This window comes from Ischnura elegans, chromosome 8, assembly GCF_921293095.1.
Source record: "Ischnura elegans chromosome 8, ioIscEleg1.1, whole genome shotgun sequence".
Classification (NCBI taxonomy): Eukaryota; Metazoa; Arthropoda; class Insecta; order Odonata; family Coenagrionidae; genus Ischnura; species Ischnura elegans.
The window spans coordinates 56,303,504-56,323,352 of NC_060253.1; the positions used below are offsets into that span (position 1 = coordinate 56,303,504).

Below are 19,849 nucleotides of genomic sequence, written 5' to 3' on the forward strand. Positions count from 1 at the left end.
AATGTTGACCTCTACCAGGATTCGACCGCCAACATGCACTGGAATTCGACATAAAATGCCGAAATATGTCTACATTATTTCATTGGAGTAGTAAATGTACCAAAGCAAAGAAAAACGTGTGTCTACTCCTCCCACTCTAGATAAAATTACCTAATCATAGCTCCAATTTCAAGCCCTAATGAAAAATATAAAACAAAAATGGGATTTTTTTCCATTGCTAAAATGATAATCTTACGCGTCTGCGAAATCTACCAATATGTACCTTAAACGGATTTCCGATAAATGATGCACTGATTCAAAGATAATAATAAATGCCTCTTAGCTCTAAAATAGTTATTACACATACAAACCAAGACTAAATCGAGCGGGGAGGGTGGCAGTGGAATCAAAAACTCTTGAAATATTTTGGAGAGGTGGGATTAGGTCTACTCCCTGAAAAAGACCCCAAAAATGTATGTCCTCCATATAAACCCTCTCCAAAAATACTTTTTTGGCAATACCCCTGAAGCATCGTTCATTCAATAGGCAAATTTAACAAATTTGCGCTTCAAATTCAAAATTAAATAATTTTAAACATATTTATCCGTAAAATTATTCATATACTGCTGCTGCCTATAAAAAAAGCATTTACCGATCCTACTTCGTTGCTTTACTAAGTAACCTGTTTAAAGCAAAGCAAAACGAGATTGGACTTGAAGGAATAAAAACTACTTTTTCCACATGGTTATTTAACTTGTTCGACCATGGTTTCGTAACCTCGTAATATTTTTAAGGTCCTTCAATCAATTCAAGTCCTCACTATGGTTGGACGAAAAAATTACCATGTAGAAATCGCAAAGTTTATATTCCTTCAACTTCTACGATAATGGATTACCACCAAGTCACACCCACTATTACTTAAATAGCAAAACGAATGTATTATTTTTGGTGAAACTACTGTATACAATTAGTAACGATGCGTAAGATGGTCATACCGGAAATTTTCCCTTGTGCTGTTGTTCCTGGTCGCCTCCACCTTCAGGGCTCCCAGGCCCACCTGCTGGCCGAGGCTCGAACTGCAGGAAGACGAAGCGGGCGAGGGTCCCTAGGACGATCTTCTTGATGGGTTTAGGCACCCCGCTGCCCCTCACGCCCCTGTGGTACACGTTCAGTGTGACCACGGATAGGCCGGATGCGAAAGAGACGAGGCAGATACTAACACCGTAGTACATGCCTGGAGTGGGGTAAAAGAATGCACTGGTCAATGAATATATATAATAATAATAAAAATACCCCAGATTTATCTTTCATCCTTTACCTACAGTCTCCTACCTAACTCTGAGGACGGTGGTAATGTGCCACCGAGTATTTAAATAAACCTTGATAACAAAAACGCAGTAAACTACACATTAAATGTGAGATACATGAAACAAGTTTACATAACGAACAATTTCACCGTAAACTGAATGATGCAGCGTAAATTATTATATAGTCCAGTTGTTTTCCAGGCTCCAACGCTCTTTATGCAAACGTTACATCTTCTATTCTCTCACTTACGTGATGAGAGGTTGCAACACTGCAAGTTAGACAAGCGTTGTAAATGCAGGTCTTTACTAAAGGAAGGGTATTTTCAAAGTAAATATACAACAGTATTGTATGGCACTATCTTTTGCATAAGTAAAATTACATGTACATTTAGTGTCCTGCTCGGCAAACCAAGAGAACAACAAAAACAGTGAAAACTTAGAATTCGTTTTCATTATATTTCATCATTTTGTTTAGTTAAACAATGATTTTAACCTTAATTTAAAATTTTTAATTACACAGTGCTTTGCGAGATAGCTATTTTTCTAGCGTATCTTTTAGGAATCCAATAACTACAGGTGACTTGAGTTTCAAAGCAAAAAGAACAATATATTTATTTACAAAATCGTCAAACGTAATAATAATAAATCAATAGCGTTTAAGACCATTTCCGGAGAAGGAGGCCCATAAGAGTGTTGAAAAATGATCGTTGTAAAGTCAGCTAATGACCGTGAGCGATATATTTCAATATCGCTGTACATACTTTCACTTGCACCATCATATATTGTCAAAACCAGAGCCAGAAATTCAGCCGCAATTGAATGAACTAAAGAAATGGTTAGGGAAGTGCGAGTAGTCCATTTTGACCTCGAGTCGAGTATGGTAATTCTTGAAATAGGCAATACAACAATGCACAATCCAACATATTCTCATTTTTTGCAATCCCCTTGCAAAGCCTCTATTGTGTATGCTTATCTTGGTGTAAAAAGGGAAAATAAAGAGGAAAGTCGATGGTAATTTAGTCACAATTAGGAGATGAATGAAAATTAATGTGTCTTAAACAGTTCCTTAAGCACAATTGAAACGATTTAACCGATAGTAATTTGTCGTCAATTTATCCAAAATGCTCAGAAGAACCCTCAATAATGATATTTGTACAACTGTACGTAATATTTGACGCTTTCAAATTCTCATGCAGAAAAACTAATTATTCTACATGCTCAGGCAGCAGGTTTTGAAGTCCCCACGTTACAGTATTACTGCCTGCAGAAAAATGTCCTCGGCAACACACTTGTGTTGCTGGACAAGCACTTTCTTTACACAGTTGCAAAGTTTGGAAACCTTGGGAAGATTATTAAAAGCTAAATCAGCGATTTATATGGTTCTTGAATATTCATGGAGTTTTAGCGGACAACGAAGCGAACGAACAATAGAACTTAGCTTTGTAGATCAAAAAAGAAGTTTTCTTAATTTCTTACTTCGTTTTATCAACCACAGACTCTATTTTCTGTTATCAAGAGGGAAACTAAACGCAACAAAGTAATAAAATAAAATTAACATTGGACGTACTTAGTGTTAAAAAACACTAAAAGATGGCACCACTTGTGACGTCAAATATAGGGAAAAACCGGCATTGCCCGCTGAAACGTAAAAAGTTGCATTTATTCTATAGAAATCCTAACAATTGTATTCCCTAGGCTCAAGAAAGTATGTTAGAGTAAAGAAGTTTGGCATAAGGAAGTATGAGCGATGCTGTGTCCACTCCGATTACTCCGAAAACGTCGCCAAGGTGGAAGACGGTAAGAAGCCGCGGCTGACGAAAAGGTATTCGGAACCCACGGTGAATACTATAGTGGTTGACTACAGCGTATAAAAAAGCTGAAACTCCTAGGCCATGGCATTAGAACGATTTTACAAACGATATTACAACACGATTTTCAAGATAGCGCTATCTGCCGGCAGATTTCTGAACTTACTGGCCTCGACAGTTCTGTTCCGTTCCAGCAAAGATATAGATGAACTAACGAATGACCTTGCTGCTATCTAAGGTCGGTGCGATGGAAGAAGAATAACTCCCTACAGCGTAACTATATCATTCGGGGCACCCAGTTAAAGGCAGTTGAATCCGTGAAATATCTAGGGGTTAGACTCAATAATAATCTATCGTGGAATAAACATATTTGAGAAATAACCGGTCAAGCTAATCGTAAAATGGGTTTTGTTAAAAGAATATTAGGAAAGTGCGACGACAAAGTGAGAGAAATTAGCTACTTTTCCCTCGTTAGACCACATTTGGAATACGCTGCCAGTGTTTGGGACCCTCATGAAAAAGGCTTAATAACAGAGTTAGAACGCGTGCAAAGAAGAGCTGCCAGGTATGTGAAAGGTCGTTACGATAGTCTTGTTAGTGTAACTGACCTCTTTGATAAACTCGGATGGGAATCTCTGTCCGACCGTAGATTGAAAATAGACTAAACCTTTTAGATAAATTCAAGAGCAGTGTCTTTTCTCACGAAGTTAACCATATCTTGCGGACGCCAACGTACTACGGAAGATCAGATCATATAAATAAAATAAGAGAGATAGATTGCAGAACAGACAGATCCCGAATGTCATTTTTTCCACGATCAATAAGAGATTATAACGGCAGCAATAGAACTCGTAAATAGATTGCATGACTTGTAGTGTAGCCTACTAACCTATGTAAAACTTAATGCATGTTTCTGAATTTCTATTCTACATTCTATTTCTAACAGCATATAGTAGTATAGTTTGTTATTTTACGGGACGTTTTTTGGACGGTGTGGTGTGCATGTGGGAGTCCAAATGCATGCTGCATGCTGGTGATTGATCACCCCCTGCCAAACACCCTAGAGGTGGCTCGCAGGGTATTATGTAGATGTAGATGTAACCGAAACTACTCGACTCGACATTCGTAATACTACCCGAATCACTCGAGTCGAGTACCAACTACGCGACTCGACTAGAATTTTCGAGTACTCGTACATTCCCAGAAAATATAGATGAATCAGGAAGTGAAAGAATTTTATGCAAAAATCCGTATAAAGTCCCGCATTGAATCGCGTACATTTAATAGAGTTATAAAATAACATTTGAAAACAAACTAATCGGAGGGGACTTTTCCACACTTGATATATTTTTGAATGGGAATAAGTCCATTCATTTTAATTTAAGGGCGCAACAGGGGTTCAATTTCTACTTGAATAAAACTGTTATACTTTCAGTGTTTCAAATTTATTTGCCAGAGATAGCCGAGATGGGAGTGCCAGGGTCCTTACGTCGCGCACTTGGTGTTTGGCCGATTGCCAAAATCTTTAGCTCCAGAAAACTCTCCGCTATCCCTTTCCATTTCACGCCCTCGCCATGTTCTTATCACTTACCCTCGGCATCCGGCCAAAAAAGGATCAAGACATAGTCTTGATGGTCCAAATGGGTTTGGTGGAAGACTTTATGATGATCAAGTAATGGCGCAATATATGAAAGGAAAAGGGGACCGAAAAATCGTGGATTTGAAAAGCATCCAACGTCAAATTTAATACATTGAAAATAAAACCTTATGCCACTCCAAAAGGAGTTGTATTATTTTAATGATAGATAAAATATCTTCTTTATGCGGCAACGAATAAACCAGCGTGCCTAAATTATTTCCGCACAATTTTCCATTTTCATAAATCAGATTCAATCACGTAAGTAAGACCTTATGGTGATAAAGGAAAATACGGTGTATTGGAAAACAAAACTGATAGTGGTTACAGAAATATTTCTTCCTTGCTCTTTGACCATCGTTGAAACCAAAATTCTGTTACAAAAATAGGCACTTGTCATAGTAAGAGAATCTCTTTAGCTGGAAAAATACTGGGCACTGATGATTTTCGGCCCATGAATTGGAAAATATTCTCAAATTTGATACTTTCTGAGCAGCAGATTAATCGTACCCGGAAAAATACTGAGCATTGATGATTTTAAACCCATTCATTTGAAAACAATGCTAAAATTAGATACTTTTTAAGCAGTAGAGTAATCGTAGCTTCACCGGCACCGCAAGAATATCTTACGTGAGAATATTTAGTTTTATACGTCACAACCAAAATATGTAATTATTTGTCCAGTTTTTCAACAGTTATGGCTGACAAAATATTTAAGGTGGTATCTGAATTTTGTTGCTAGCCTTCTGTGTGATTAACATTTTATTCAATCATTCTTTTATGTTAAGAGCGTAATTACATCTTTATACAGTGATTTACAGTATATAGACAGTCATTACATTCAGCCACAAACGTGACTTTGCACGACATAGCAACCGTTATTTGGTGATTGAGAATTCTAGTACAGGTCTCCTATGAACATCAATCATCTCATAATTCACAAAAAAAGTAATCTCTTACTAATAAGTTTAACGGATTGAATAGTTGTAAATTAACTCCCAGAGGAATTTCAACGCCAGTAACTACAGTCCCGCACCACAGAGGCACACAAATAACATTAACCCAATTTCAACTTCAAACTAACTGCCGAATATGAAATAATGGTAGCAGAACTGTTATTTTCCACCGATAATCAAATCCTATTCCAATTTCCGCCGGCTGGTAGTCTCATTACGGATACAGACAGCGAAAAACAAATTAATTTAACATCTAGCATTTCGTGTTCCCTATCCATCTCAAGGCAGGCTTAATTAATCGAAAAATTAAACCATGACCCATCCATCAAGAGCAGAAATCACATTCGTAGCCGGAAACTAACAATTCGGAGCATGACTTTGTGGGAAACCCGTTTTTTTTATCCCAGCCCCAATTTGCAGTCGAAATAATGTGGTAGCGCTGCCGTCTTGAAAAAGGGGGAAATAGATCTGCTACGACAACATGAAACATGGGACAAAATATTAAATGCAATCTTTCTCAATCGCCGATTTCAGCGTTTTCAGATGATTTCTCATCAGAAAAATGTACTAATAAGCAGAAACAAGTAAATATTTATCAACCCAAATATCTGCATGAAATGGACTGATTCCTATAAACAAAGAACTCACATCCATTACGAAAGTAACATAGAGTGTGACCATAGAAAAGCAAATATTTAGTAATTCAACCATTGGCTCCCATTTCAATATCTATTCCTCATTAGCTTGAAGCAAGCATCTGTTCAGAAGGCACTTCATTGATAGCATACATTTTTCTCAATTTTATGCTATTGGCTATGATATTGGTGCATCTCGTAATATTCGTCTGGGAAAATTCATTCATTAGGGAACTTCTGCTAAGTCCATCGACTTTATCTACCAATTTAAATGAAAAGTCCAACATATTACATCGTAGCATGCGTCATGTTCTCCCAAATATGCGAAATTAATCAATTGAAAGGCTGTGCAGAAGGATTAGGAAAAGTCTAATATGATGAATCAAACTAAATGCATTCGTCATCATAGTAACATTAACCAAAGGAAGAAGAGCTTGCAGGTTCTAGTAAACTAAACTAAATATTTTAAATCATTAAATTTCTTGAGTCTATTTTCCTAGCAGATAAAATTAAGCATTTCATGAGTAGTTAATTCTCAATATTTCCAGCATCTATTCGTATGCTATCAATTTTCTAAGTAAACATGTATACCATTGCCTTCAGCATTTCCAGGTACAATGTTAATTTTAATGAAAGACACACCATGTTTCATGCAACTGCGAGAGGAATTCGAAGCGATAAAGAGGTGTATAATAGATATGTATCATTTCATTTCTTAAGTTTTTCTGAGATTGCAACGACTTTTATTCTTGGCTATTGAACAAGTTACTTAAAATATTTAAATTTTCATAGGAAGATATCAATATATGCAATATCACTTTTCTGAAAAGTATAAATAAAACCTGCAGAATATATGAAACCAGCCTGTGCAACAAAACTTGTGTCAATTTATGAAATCCTAAAACGGAAATTACCTTTTAAGTACATCATTTCATACAATACAACACAATGGTTTCCGGCAGCTTGAACTACAGGATAAATATACAATACTGTTAATATTTCACCTATTCATGCATGAAGTTCAAGCCTAATTTTAGAAAAGGTTAATTTTTAAAAGATTCTACCAAATACATGATGGCTTTTAATCGAAATATTTAGTTATAATTTAATTTTGGCATAAAAATCACTTAAACTGAAATGCACAAAGATGTACTCAACAACGTTGAAGGTGATATATTAACGACGTCATCCTATTACGTCATACCGATTGCCAAAAAACTTTATCTTTTCATTCAGAAAACAGGCAACTATAAATATAACGATACTCAGCTAAGGGATGAGTGCGCTAACCAATAACGATATCGGTGATATCACCAGAATCAAAAAATACGCTTAAAGCTACGAAGAAGCATAAAAATAAAACTTTACGCAAATAAAAACCCAAACAAAAGAACATTTTTTTTTGGCTTAACGACACGGAAACTTTATTTCCTTTAAAAATTTTGTTCGCAAAACTCGGCTGCGTAACGGATTTGAAATATCTCCAGAATAAATTCTCCCTGTTATTTTCTTTCTCATGAACTTATTGCATCAAGCCTTCTCCATAACGATTTTCAAAAAGCCAAAATGTCCATAATTAAAGAGAATTATTCAAATGGTACTAGTCATTAACACGGTATGTATACCGGAAGCGCTTGAAGTACCTACACCGTTACAGAAGCCATAGCGTTATCGAGACTATCAATATGGAGGAACTCGAGAAAGACTATTCGGGCTTCCAGCCGGGTGGTCTCTCTCCACTTCGCCGACGTTTCGGAACACGAGTCGGGTTCCATCCTCAGGGCTAAAACTATGTAACAATAAAAATTAAATAATAAACTAATAATAATGTATAATAATAAACCATATAATAATAGTTCCTAATCATAAAACTCTCTGGGTTCCGCCCTGAGGATGGAACCCGAATCGCGTTCCGAAACGTCGGCGAAGTGGAGAGAGACCACCCGGCTGGAAGCCCGAATAGCCTTTTTTGAATATATTTGCCGGAAAAAGCATCAGATCTTACTTCACGTAGAAACTCGTCCGCATTGCTGCGAAAAAACGGAGCGACAGCTAAGCACAATCAATCGCGATTGGGTAATGCTATTATCGGTATCAAATACCACCCAAAAAAATTTCTTTCGTAGAAGTTTGACTATATGTGCACATATTATTCTCCCGAACGTTTTGTTGATGGAATAAATGATGCTCATTATCGCTTTAGTGCGAAACAGGCTGAAAGGAGAGAGGTTCACTCTGAATGGAGGACCACTTAAAAGAATGAAAGGCAAAAAAGACTGTTTCAAAAGATAGAGAAAGGATGAATAGTAATGGAAATAAATTGAACTTTTTGAAATGCCTTAACAGATAAAAGCTCAATTTTTTACAGAATATGGAAATGTATTTGTGCATAAAAAAAGAAAATGATCATGGAATATAATCATCTGCTATTATTAAATGCCACTTCGTTGCATACTTTAAAAAGTTCAGAGAAAATAGAATTTTCGAAGTTTTGAAGAATATTCTACGACAAACTATAAGCACTCCATCAATGCCTATTACCATAGAGGTTCTTACCAACCAGCATTGTGTTTCCTTAAAACAAAAGGATATCCATTAGATGAGGTTAGTATAATAACTTCATTAAATTGCACCTGCCTCATTGGCCAAATTAAGTCACTTTTTTATTCTTCAATCACTTAGCAATGATGGTGATACAGAGAAGAATCACATAATCCAAAAGCTTCCTGCCACTAAGATAAAATCAAATGAACCAAATAAACTCTAAGGTCAGGTGCTTTTATGGATTTGACTTCAATCCTAGGATACAGAAGCTTCAGAAAAAAAATTCATAATGAATTCAATTTTATAATACAATTTATATGACTATGGGTTACCATAGAGGATAAGAGAGAGAAAAAGATTGGTAGTCTGAGAGAAGTGAACTCAATGAAACTGTAACGAAGACGGTTAAATTTTATTACTTGTAAATTGTAACTAAATTGCTAAAGTCGATGAGAAGATGTAATTTATAAAAGGGGAAAAAACTAGAAATTTTGAATATCGAAAGATATAGAATAAATTGTGATTGAATGAAACTTAAGCATATATTCAACAATTTTAAACGGAATATTAATACTGAAATTCATAGTTAGGAAATAATTATTAAACCATTAACAATCACATGGACTAGAAATGCGGATCATTTTTAATCCAATGTTAATACTGAAGCTAGGATATGTACGCCAATTCACTTTTGTTAAACATTAATATGATCACTACTTAACCGTTATAGGTTTTTGGTAAATTGGCCATCTCTGATCAAGTTACTCTTTCTAATGAATACGAGAGTAAATTATTTCCGGTGGAGGAAAGGAGGCTTACTGATGAGCGGCGTCTTCTCCGTCGGTGGCAGACTCTCTCGGATGGTCATGAGGAAGACAGTCATGGAGAGGAGGGCACTGATTCCCAGCGTGACCTTCTCACCCGACTCGGATGGCACGTAGAAGACGAGCAAGGCTGCGAATGGAGAGAGAAAAAAGGATGAAAAAATAGAGAAAAATTTATATATATAATCATAGAAATACATAAGTTAACCTTTTCTCGAAGCTTCACGCAAAAAAATTCTCGTTATTCACAGATCTCCTATCATATTTACTTATTAAAATCCTATTTGCTTCTTTTCACTTTCTTTTATTTTTTTACTTTTTAAAAATATACTGAATTAAAAAAGTATGTATCAATGCATTTCAATAGACGCTCAAAAATGCGCATAATAATTTTCGAGGAAACTGATATAGATACAACAATGGAAAACTGATCGCATGACGACGAGCAATGTAAAGGTTGTCACTTAAAAATATTACTTAGAACATTTATCTCTCCTTTGGCTACACCGCACCGTGGTAGACTCATGTGGAAATAGTTACAGCTCACATGGAACAACTGTAATTTAAGAACAACGAGTGCAGATTATCGGAGTTGAAGTATAACAAAAAATATGGCAGTATGCTTATTCCCAATCAAGTGCGTGCTCTCCAGGAGGCTTCATGACTTTATGGGGCGTATAATGAATGCTTATTAGTATTATCAGGATGTCAAGAGAGTTTTAAGATGTAGTTATCGATGTAATATTTCCGAAGAATTAATAATGAACTATCTGTTTCGCAGAATGAGGAATCTTCGGTGATTTGTCTACGCTAATGGAATGAGAGAAAGCGAAGAAAATTTAAAAAAAAACAGCGAAGGATAAGAAAATGATTTTTCAGGGATAGCCAGAGTGGGTAATCCTTACGCCAAGAAGTACAAAAGGTTTCGCAAGACCGAAGAACATGCGTATGAGGTTATTCCAAACGCGCTAAATTAACGGTGATTATGAGCACATTACTTTAAAGGCGAATAACAGAGTTTGGATTTAAAATCGTATCGAGGACCTTTGAATTTGAGGATAGAGCCAAACGCCGCTGAAAATTTCAGATTCTTTATCTTTCGTATAAATATGTTTGAGCGTTAATTCCATTGCATGTAGTCGAGGAGATATGCTTCCCCAAAAGTTAGTTAGGAGGTACTTTTTTTGGAAGAGGTAAATTAGGAACGCATGGTATTTAAATAACAATCAGCTAGTAAGAATTATTGCTTATAAATCGTGTCTTTGGATTTATACCAACTCCGAATAGAAAATACATCACCATTATGAGTGAATAGGTGAAATTATACACGACAAAAGATTAATGATAAATACACCACGCAAGCTGATTTAATGGTACTACAAAGAGCCAATGTTAGAGCTAACTCGAGCAATGGTAGAAAGGGATATTCCTGATATTACCACCTGGTGGTTAACACTTTCGAAATGCGGGAAATCGTCCCATTGTGTCGAACTGACCTATTCCATTGATCAGGATGCAAGGGAGGATCAGGTTGAACACGTAGAACATCGGCCTCCTCCGAAGGTGGATTACGTAGGTGATGTCGGGGTACGGCTCAGGACAGCAAGAGTAGAATTCAACGTGCTTGATGGCGTCGAAACCGACGAGGTCGAACTCTCCATTTGGCTGATAGTTGCTCGTGTCCCCCTCTTCCGTCTGCTTCAGCAGGTCGAGCTGTTGGGGGAACAAATAAAATCAATAAAAATTATTCCCAATTAGATCTTATTGACAATAATTCTCCTTTGGAAGAATATTTAGCACAAATATCCAAAACTGTTATAAATTCACAGCCCATTGCAGTCATTTCAGCCAACACAACTAGGAAATTGATAAAAAATGCACAAAAACAATACTAAATGACTTATAAAGCACGACTTAATCCTTCTTCGGAAGAATGTTAATCACAATAATCCAAAACTGTTATAAATACAAAGCCCATTGCAGTCATTTCAGGCAACACAACTAGAAAATTGATTAAAAAAATAGGCAATAACAATATAAGATGACTTCAAAAGCACGACTTAATCCTCCTTCGGAAGAATATTAAGCACAATTATCCAAAACTTTTATAAATCCACTGCCTGTTGAGGTCATTTCAGGCAACACAACAAGAAAATTGATAAAAAAATGTACAAAAATAAATAAGATGACCTCAAAAGCACGACTTAATCCTCCTTCAGAAGAATATTGAGCACAATTATCCAAAGTTCTATTAGAATCCCGCAACCTACAACATTCATTACAGGCGACATAACCAGAAAAGTTATAATAAATGCGCAAAAATAATATTTAATGACTTAAAAAATACGACTTTAAAATCTCAGAAAAATGTACAAAACCCATCATAACATGAACAGCTTAGAGCAGTCGTATAATCTGTTGTTAGCCACCATAGACCTCCTGCGGCCTATACCGCCAGAATTTCTTATGTGACATGTAAAAGGCATACGCTTGAGGATGACAAAAATACTACCACACCAATTTTAAACAGTTTAATTATTTTATTTCATTTTTTTGTGGTAATGTTACGTCAGCGGTAATTATATGAGTAGATTTTACATTTCATCAATGGAAATATACAAATCAAGGTTACATAACTCATATACAATCTAATGTACAGATATAAATAATAATGATTAGATACAATCCAAGGTTCCATAGCGATAGACCCTTATTCATTTCGATACGCGGCATGGAACCACATGGCACTGTTTTCCCAAAAACTCCTTAAGACACTGAATCAGAGTTTCCATTCGTGGTAATTCTGATGGAAAGAAGGAAAAAATCAATGAGGAAGACAACGGAATTCAAATATGACTGCGAAACGAATGTCCTTCGTTAGACTTAAATTTTGAAATTCTGTATTGTACATAAATAAACAAAGTTTAATGATGAACTAACCGATCAGTGTGCTTCACGCGTGCGATAAGTCTAAAAAAATGCTTAAAAAAAATTAGTACGCGTAATTCATGGGCGTGTTCTACGATCCGTTGGAGCAATTATCTTTCCAATTTTCTGGCAATCCATCCTCTTCCTATCTTTTCCACATCAATGAAAACCTGCTCTCCCACATGAGTCCTTGTAGCATGGATAGAAAAAGACATTCGTCGCCAGCCCAACAGTAACTGGGGCAATAATTTTGACTCCAAAATTATAATAAGTTTTGTTGCAATAGAAAATAAACGAAATTTGGAATCGTTCATTTTTACTTATTTTTGGTCTCAATGAAAATTCTTTACATTTTTGTACGAACCACCACGAGATTAAAGAAATGATTAATAATCTATTCCAAAAGTAGAGTGCACTTAAAGAAATAAATTCTTCCAGGTTACAATCTTGACTAAAACTTAATTACCAACCACACATTCATCTATTACCGATTCTTCGGTTCAGTAACTAATATTTTATAATTAATATAATAATAAATTTAATATTTAATATAAATTAATAATCTATTCCAAAAGTAGAGTGTACTTAAAGAAATAAATTCTACCAGGTTACAATCTTGACTAAAACTTAATTACCAACCACACATTCATCTATTACCAATTCTTCGGTTCAGTAACTAATATTTTAGCAAGTGAATGATTTGGGGGCAAAATATGCAAACAATTGTTAATACCAGCAAATGATTCAAAATTGTATAAACCATCCTTCTATTTGCTAAGGAAGCCTTGCATCTAAACACTAGTACACTGATAAACTGAGTATTCTTCGCGATGACGTCGACGTAGAAAAGAATGACGCATGGTGCAGCAATGAGATGTGATTTAGCATTAAAGGGATACATCAGTTTGAGCTTAAAGAGCCTTCTTTCTTCAGTAAACAAAAACATCTTCCTCCTTTGGTAGAACTTAAAAAAATCAGTGGTTATCCGGTGTATATACAGGTAAAGAAATAACAATAAATGAAATTGCTTCAAACCAGCACAGACATAAAAACATAACTTATAAAAATAGTTTTACTAAAAATTATATGGTGTATGATAAAAGCAAGCAAAAAGAAACTCACTTTCATGAAAAAATTCGAATCTAAAGCAAAACTTTAAGCACGAAGGCTGTTTTAAAGTTTTGTGGATATAAGCCTAGACGAACTAAGCCATGAACCTAGATTGACCACAAATTGCCTATTAAAAGAGAATGTATGTTTTAAGTTTGGCTATGCTTAACACAAGTGGCTTCAGCCTTCAAATACAAATACGTGAGACAATGTACATAGTCGCGATTCCACATTCACAGCTGACTGGGATCACGCTTGCATCACCGTCGTGTTGACGCCACGGTCGTTTCTGATGTATTCAATCGGTTTTAACGGCATGGCCTCGGGAAACGTGGAAAAAAACTGCAACTAAGCTTGAAAAGTAGACCATGAGAGGGTTGGATATAAAGAAGCGTACATACGATGGAAACGGGGCATTCCGTTCGGAAGCGAGAGAATTTGGCAGCGATGCGAGTAAGCCATCCAGATGGATGGAAGGGTGTAGGAGGGAGCAGCAATCGCTCAACCCCTCCCCCCTTCAACTCCCCCCCACCTCCCAAAAGATCAATCAAAATGCCCGGTTCTCGTTTAGCGAGAGATCTGAAAAAAAAATTTGAAAAAAGGTTTTTCAGACTCCTCGTGAATTGATTAGCTGGAAAACCTAATAATGACTAGAGCATTGGGAATTTGATGAGTGAAACTGTCCGCTTGAATTCGTTGTAGCATGCTCGCGAAAAAAATTCCTCGCTTTCCTGTCAACGCCCACTCACCGATTTATCCAGATTAATATCTCGCTCATTCCGCACCAATATTAATGTAATTATGGGAGTCGCGGAAAAATAACCCACACTCAATGTAATAGTCTACGGGAATCTAGAATTATTTTCATTTAGGGATGTGATTATACGGGAGGCGAGGCATACGTCGATGATCGAGCTCCAATAGCAATCTATACACTATAAAAACCACTCACTCACTCATACAAATGTTTGGGGTGACAACAGATGACAGAAATTAATAGAATCGTCTACTTCTAAATTCGTTTGAAACACTAGGAAAAACCGTCATCCACTAAATTTTCTATCTATAGCATTGTTGCCAACTACCTCTATACCTCTACTTTTTTGGGACATTTGGTGGTCAAAAAATCGATGGAATTGAGGAATTTGAACAACGCGGAGAAGCTTGTTAATGGCACCGAAGTGGCAGCCATTAGTTCACTCCTTGTAACAGCCAGAATGCCTGGAAGCCAAGAACTGTTTGGAATTCCTAGAATTCAATTTAGGTAGGTTACGGAAAAAAAACTATCGTTGAAGAACAAACAGAAGACAAAATTTGTTAGAACCGTCACAGTGACCAGAAAAGGTCAAACCAGTAACTGCGCGTTGTAAATAAAAAAGTACTAGTAACTATCCACGAACACCTTGATTCCCACTACCGGTTTCAATGCATTCCGTGTTAACGGCAGGTGTATTGGCAAAATTTCCAGTCCAGTTTTAATGTACAATATGTTAGAATTCCATTAAATCACGCCTGAATTAAGGCCCTATATTTCAAAAGAAAATACGGTTCATTTAATCAACTTACTTAAAAGCAATTTTTAAAACACTTTTTTACTTAATTCAAGGTAATCATCGCGGATTACTCAGCGGCGTGTATTTATGAAATCGCCACACAGTTCACCTAATGTAAGTGCACCTAAATTAGAAATGAGTCAAGAGCAATTTCTAGTTCCGATTCATAATACCTCATACAAGTTACACGAGATTTATATAAAATTCGCAGTTTTACACAAAGTCTAAAATTTGTATGCCCTAAGAGCCTGATAGCATGCAATATAGGTTAAGTAAGCTCTCATGCATAGCGAAAATTGATCATAAATAAGCAATCCATTGCAGAATGTAAATTGAAATGTGTTTGAAAATTACATGCAAACTCAGAAGTGATATATTAAATTTTACTTCCACTGGAGTCGTCCAAACGACCCCACGGAAACTATCTACTTAATAATTGCTTTGGTGGAAAATAGACGACTAAGATCCCAAGAGCAGAACAGCGACGTTTTGAGAATGTGCCAACTTCTTTAGCACCGAAGAAAAGATCAACGGATGAGTCAGCTTTCTAGTGGATCTCCGTTCCAGGCATAATAAAAGTATTTCGGATGTTTCTTTCACACTAGTTACCAAAATAATAAGTAAAATTTTTCATCAATTTGCTTATTTTGATAAATTTGTGAATACATTGCTTGGTTCGAAAGATTTAACTTGAATTCCTGGTTCCCTTGCTACCTTCCGTTAACATTAGGATTCCTAAAGAGCTTTGGTGATGGGCTTAACCCTTTAAGGTTCATAAAGTTTGCAGCCTTTAGATTTCATAACAAACTACGTTTGTAGGCTAATATTAATTCCTAGATTTCAAAAAAATATATCTGAAGGCAATACCGATTATGGTTCCTGATATACAGTATGGGACGTGAAATAATAGCAATTCTCTCTCCATTATGGTCGATAGGGACATATGTTTCATGTGACATAAGAACGCTAATTCCGTGAAAATTAAAGTACAAATGCTGAGTTTTTCGTACTAACTTCACAAAATGGGTACATATAAGGGATATACCGAATGTCTTGTTATTACTGACCATCACATTGATTTTTTTATAAACTATCAAATTTCCACTACGTAAACAGTATTTTACGTGAAAGTTGTTACCAACGTGGAAATAACGATATCGAAAGTATATCACTGAAAGAATCTAAAACTAGAAGCCAATAGCTTTTTATTTAATGGAAACAATTCTTACAATCATACTCCTCATTGAATTTGGAGAGAATTTAAATAATTTGGGACATATATGTTTCTTGGACCTTAAAGGGTTAATGAATCATCATAATTTAAACAGACGCGGGATAGAATAGGCTTATAAAAAACAAGATCAAAATAAAAAATTTCAGGAGGAAAATTGTGCTAAAGATAGCTATACTAATAGCTAACAATGATTCTAAGAGAAAATGAATAGATAAATCTAGCACCAGCGGATCCGTAATCAAAAGTTATTTATTTTATCCGACAATAACCAGTCCGTAATTAAATAATAATTAGCCTTTATTAGCTTAAAATGCTCAGCTAAAGCTTTACCGTTGCAAAACCGACTAAAACGAAGTGAAAATAACTACATAAACCACTATTGAAGCTCAATATCCTATAATGATCAAATGCGGAAGCATAATTTATATTTAATTAAGTAGTGACGTTGTAACTGAAAATAAATGAATACGTAGTTATTTTACTGGTAAAGTTATCATATTAATAATTATTATATCATATTAAATATTATATTGGTAATTATTTAATTTTCAATTTAATCATTATTTTCACTTTATACCAGTCAATTTTATTAAGGAATGGTTTTAGCTGTGATTTAGGCCAACAAAGGTGGATTTTTATTATTTTATTGCGACCTGGTCGTCATCGGATAAACATGATAGACAGTTGATTCGGGATTCCTCTGGTGCTACATTTATCTTTTAATTTCCTCTTGGAATCGTTGCTAGGTATTTATGTAGCATTATATTTAGCGCAATTATTCTCCTGAAATTTAAATTTTGAGCTTATTTTGGTTTTCATTTATTAGATGAAAGAAGACTTAATTTAATAGACAACAAACTGTCTGATATGAAATGACTACGCATTTAAAAACGAAAAAATTGTTCTACATTATCTTACTGTGACCTGTATGACTTCATTGTGATACAATACAAAATACGAATATCATGACATAAAATCCTAAATACGTAGGGTATTGTCATATAAGAGCAAATAAATTAGGGGAGAATGATAGAGTTAAATATGCCCAATTTGGCAGCTTGTAGTTGAGTAGCCACCTTTAGGCCAACTGAAAATTCCCAGTGAAAAATCAACCACAATTCAAGAGCCATTTTCATCAATGTTCATTTGCGCAACATAAAGTCTTAAAATGAGAGGAATAAAAGTTTGGTAAGGTTCATCTTCACTGAAAGGTTCAGCAATAAAATTTATTTGTACAGGTAAAGACAGAGGTCATCCCAGAGTTAATCACGGGTTTAAAATTAAACCCACAGTAGGACTAGATTATTGTCCTGAGTCACCTCGAAGAGCCATGAATTTTTTGCTAGGACTGTTTGGACAACTAACTACGCGATATGATGTGGGATCATTTTATGGCTTCATGATGAATGTTTCAAAGAACTTGGGTTGAAAAAAGCTTTCATCAATGTATTTGACATGTTCTCATATTGCTCAGGATATACAATGTTTCATTATATTTACAACACCATGTCTCCCAATTTCACTACATAGGAAGTGCATTTAAATATTTAAAAAAAAAGGCAAATTGGGGTTATACTCCGAGCCGGATTTGATACGACACAAAAATCTTTGTCGAATGTATTCTGCCGAATGTATGTCTTAAAAAATAACCAAACCATATCATTATTTAAATATGCAATGAAATAAATTGATTTTGTCGTGACTTGGTAGAACGCTGAGATATTATTGGAGAAGCAAAAAACCCAGTGCTCTTCCACAAACATTTATTTGCTGCAGCAGCACTGACAATGTCGACATTGTAAGTCCTCCATCTGTTTGTCTCGATAATGGCGCTATGGAGCCGTTGAAACTAGTCGCCAGCAAATTAAAGTTCGTGGAACAGTACTGGGTTTTTTCCTCCACCATGAATTTAAATATTTGTTTGTGAATATGCTCTATCATTCACTTCCATCCTCCCACGCTCCGAAAGTTCTCATTCTCTCACTGGAATACCACTTTTCTAAGCGAAAAACGTCCTGAAAATCCTTCCACCGCCAGTTCTAGCAGAGGGTTCCACTTCCACTAATCCCTTTTAGTTCTCTTACAGGGAGTCCTAAAATTGTGCGGAGGCGAGGGGCTCGATGGTAGAGTCTCTTTCACAAACCCTGAGTTCTCTGTTCCTTCTTTTGCGGGCAAAAGACGGAACTCCACAGTGAAAGACGGAAATACCGCGATATTTTGAGGATATGAGCGGAAGAGAAAATAGCTATATAGGCCGAAAAAGGACTTTAATTAGTGGATGAACCTGGACAGCATGTTTGGTGGAGAAGTATATGAATTTGAGAGAAGCGAGACGGAGCTGAAAAGCAAGGAGAAATGTTTAGGGCTGACTGGTACAGGTAATTAGATGAAAGGCTGAGGATATCTCGAGGTAAGATATTTCATGTAGAAGGAAAGATGGATCAAGAGGGGTAGATCAAGAGAGCTTGGACGAAGCGATATACCTACCAAAAGCGGAGGGAAAGAGCTAATTAATTTACAAACAGCCTTGGATGGTGCTTACCCAATTAAAGCACGCTTACACACAATATAAAGCCAATTTCTGGTACCCAAAATAACAGAAAATACATTGACAAATGATTAAGCTGCCCAAACTCATGTACAGACCCAGTTACAAAAAAATGTTTTAAGAATTGCCAATAAATTAGACCACTCGGAAATAATATTTCCAGGTACTATCATTTTTCAGAAACTGACCCAAATGTATATTTGTGTTATTATATTCCTTCTTTTCTGTACAATTTCGTTATTTTTTAAGTTAGAATACACGAGATTATCGTGTTGCATCAAATCCGGCTTAGTATATAATTCCATTAGCCCTTATTTTAACGTAATTACATACATAAGTTATGTTATAAAATAGGAAGGAATTTTATACATACAGTTCAAAAATGAAATATTCGCCTGTTTTTGTTATTATCGATGTGCCTAAAAACTATATTACTAATTTTACAATGGATTTTTTCTGAACAAATATTTTTCTATCCAACTGCTATTAAATGCAAAACACTCCTAGTAAAAATGTTGACGTCCAATCGTAATTTCAATGGTACCGAAAGATAAAATATGGCATACAGATGTCAGGTCTTTCTTCAGCCTTACTTAATGCTCAAATGAGTCCTCTAATACACACCTTGAGATAATAAATTGGCAACGCCATTTTTCACTATCCTATATGTCCTATCGAAAAACTAGATATTTCGATATTAAAATTTAAAATCATGAAATAAATACCACTAAATTTTAATACCCCTCTTTTAAGTAAAACCCTTTACAAGATTTTTAATCTTTCCAGA

General features: G+C 35.6%; 1 protein-coding gene across 2 annotated transcripts in view; it reads right to left on the reverse strand.

The window, feature by feature from the left end:
- LOC124163662 (neuronal acetylcholine receptor subunit alpha-10-like) overlaps window positions 1–19,849 on the reverse strand; it is a 397,294-nt gene that overhangs the window by 21,379 nt on the left and 356,066 nt on the right. For both annotated transcript variants that reach the window (XM_046540723.1, XM_046540721.1), the window contains exons 5-7: window positions 11,186–11,402; window positions 9,685–9,819; window positions 975–1,213 (exon numbers count right to left, since the gene is read on the reverse strand). In XM_046540723.1, coding sequence (XP_046396679.1) covers window positions 975–1,213; window positions 9,685–9,819; window positions 11,186–11,402 — 591 coding nt within the window. The remainder of the gene's footprint in view (window positions 1–974; window positions 1,214–9,684; window positions 9,820–11,185; window positions 11,403–19,849) is intronic.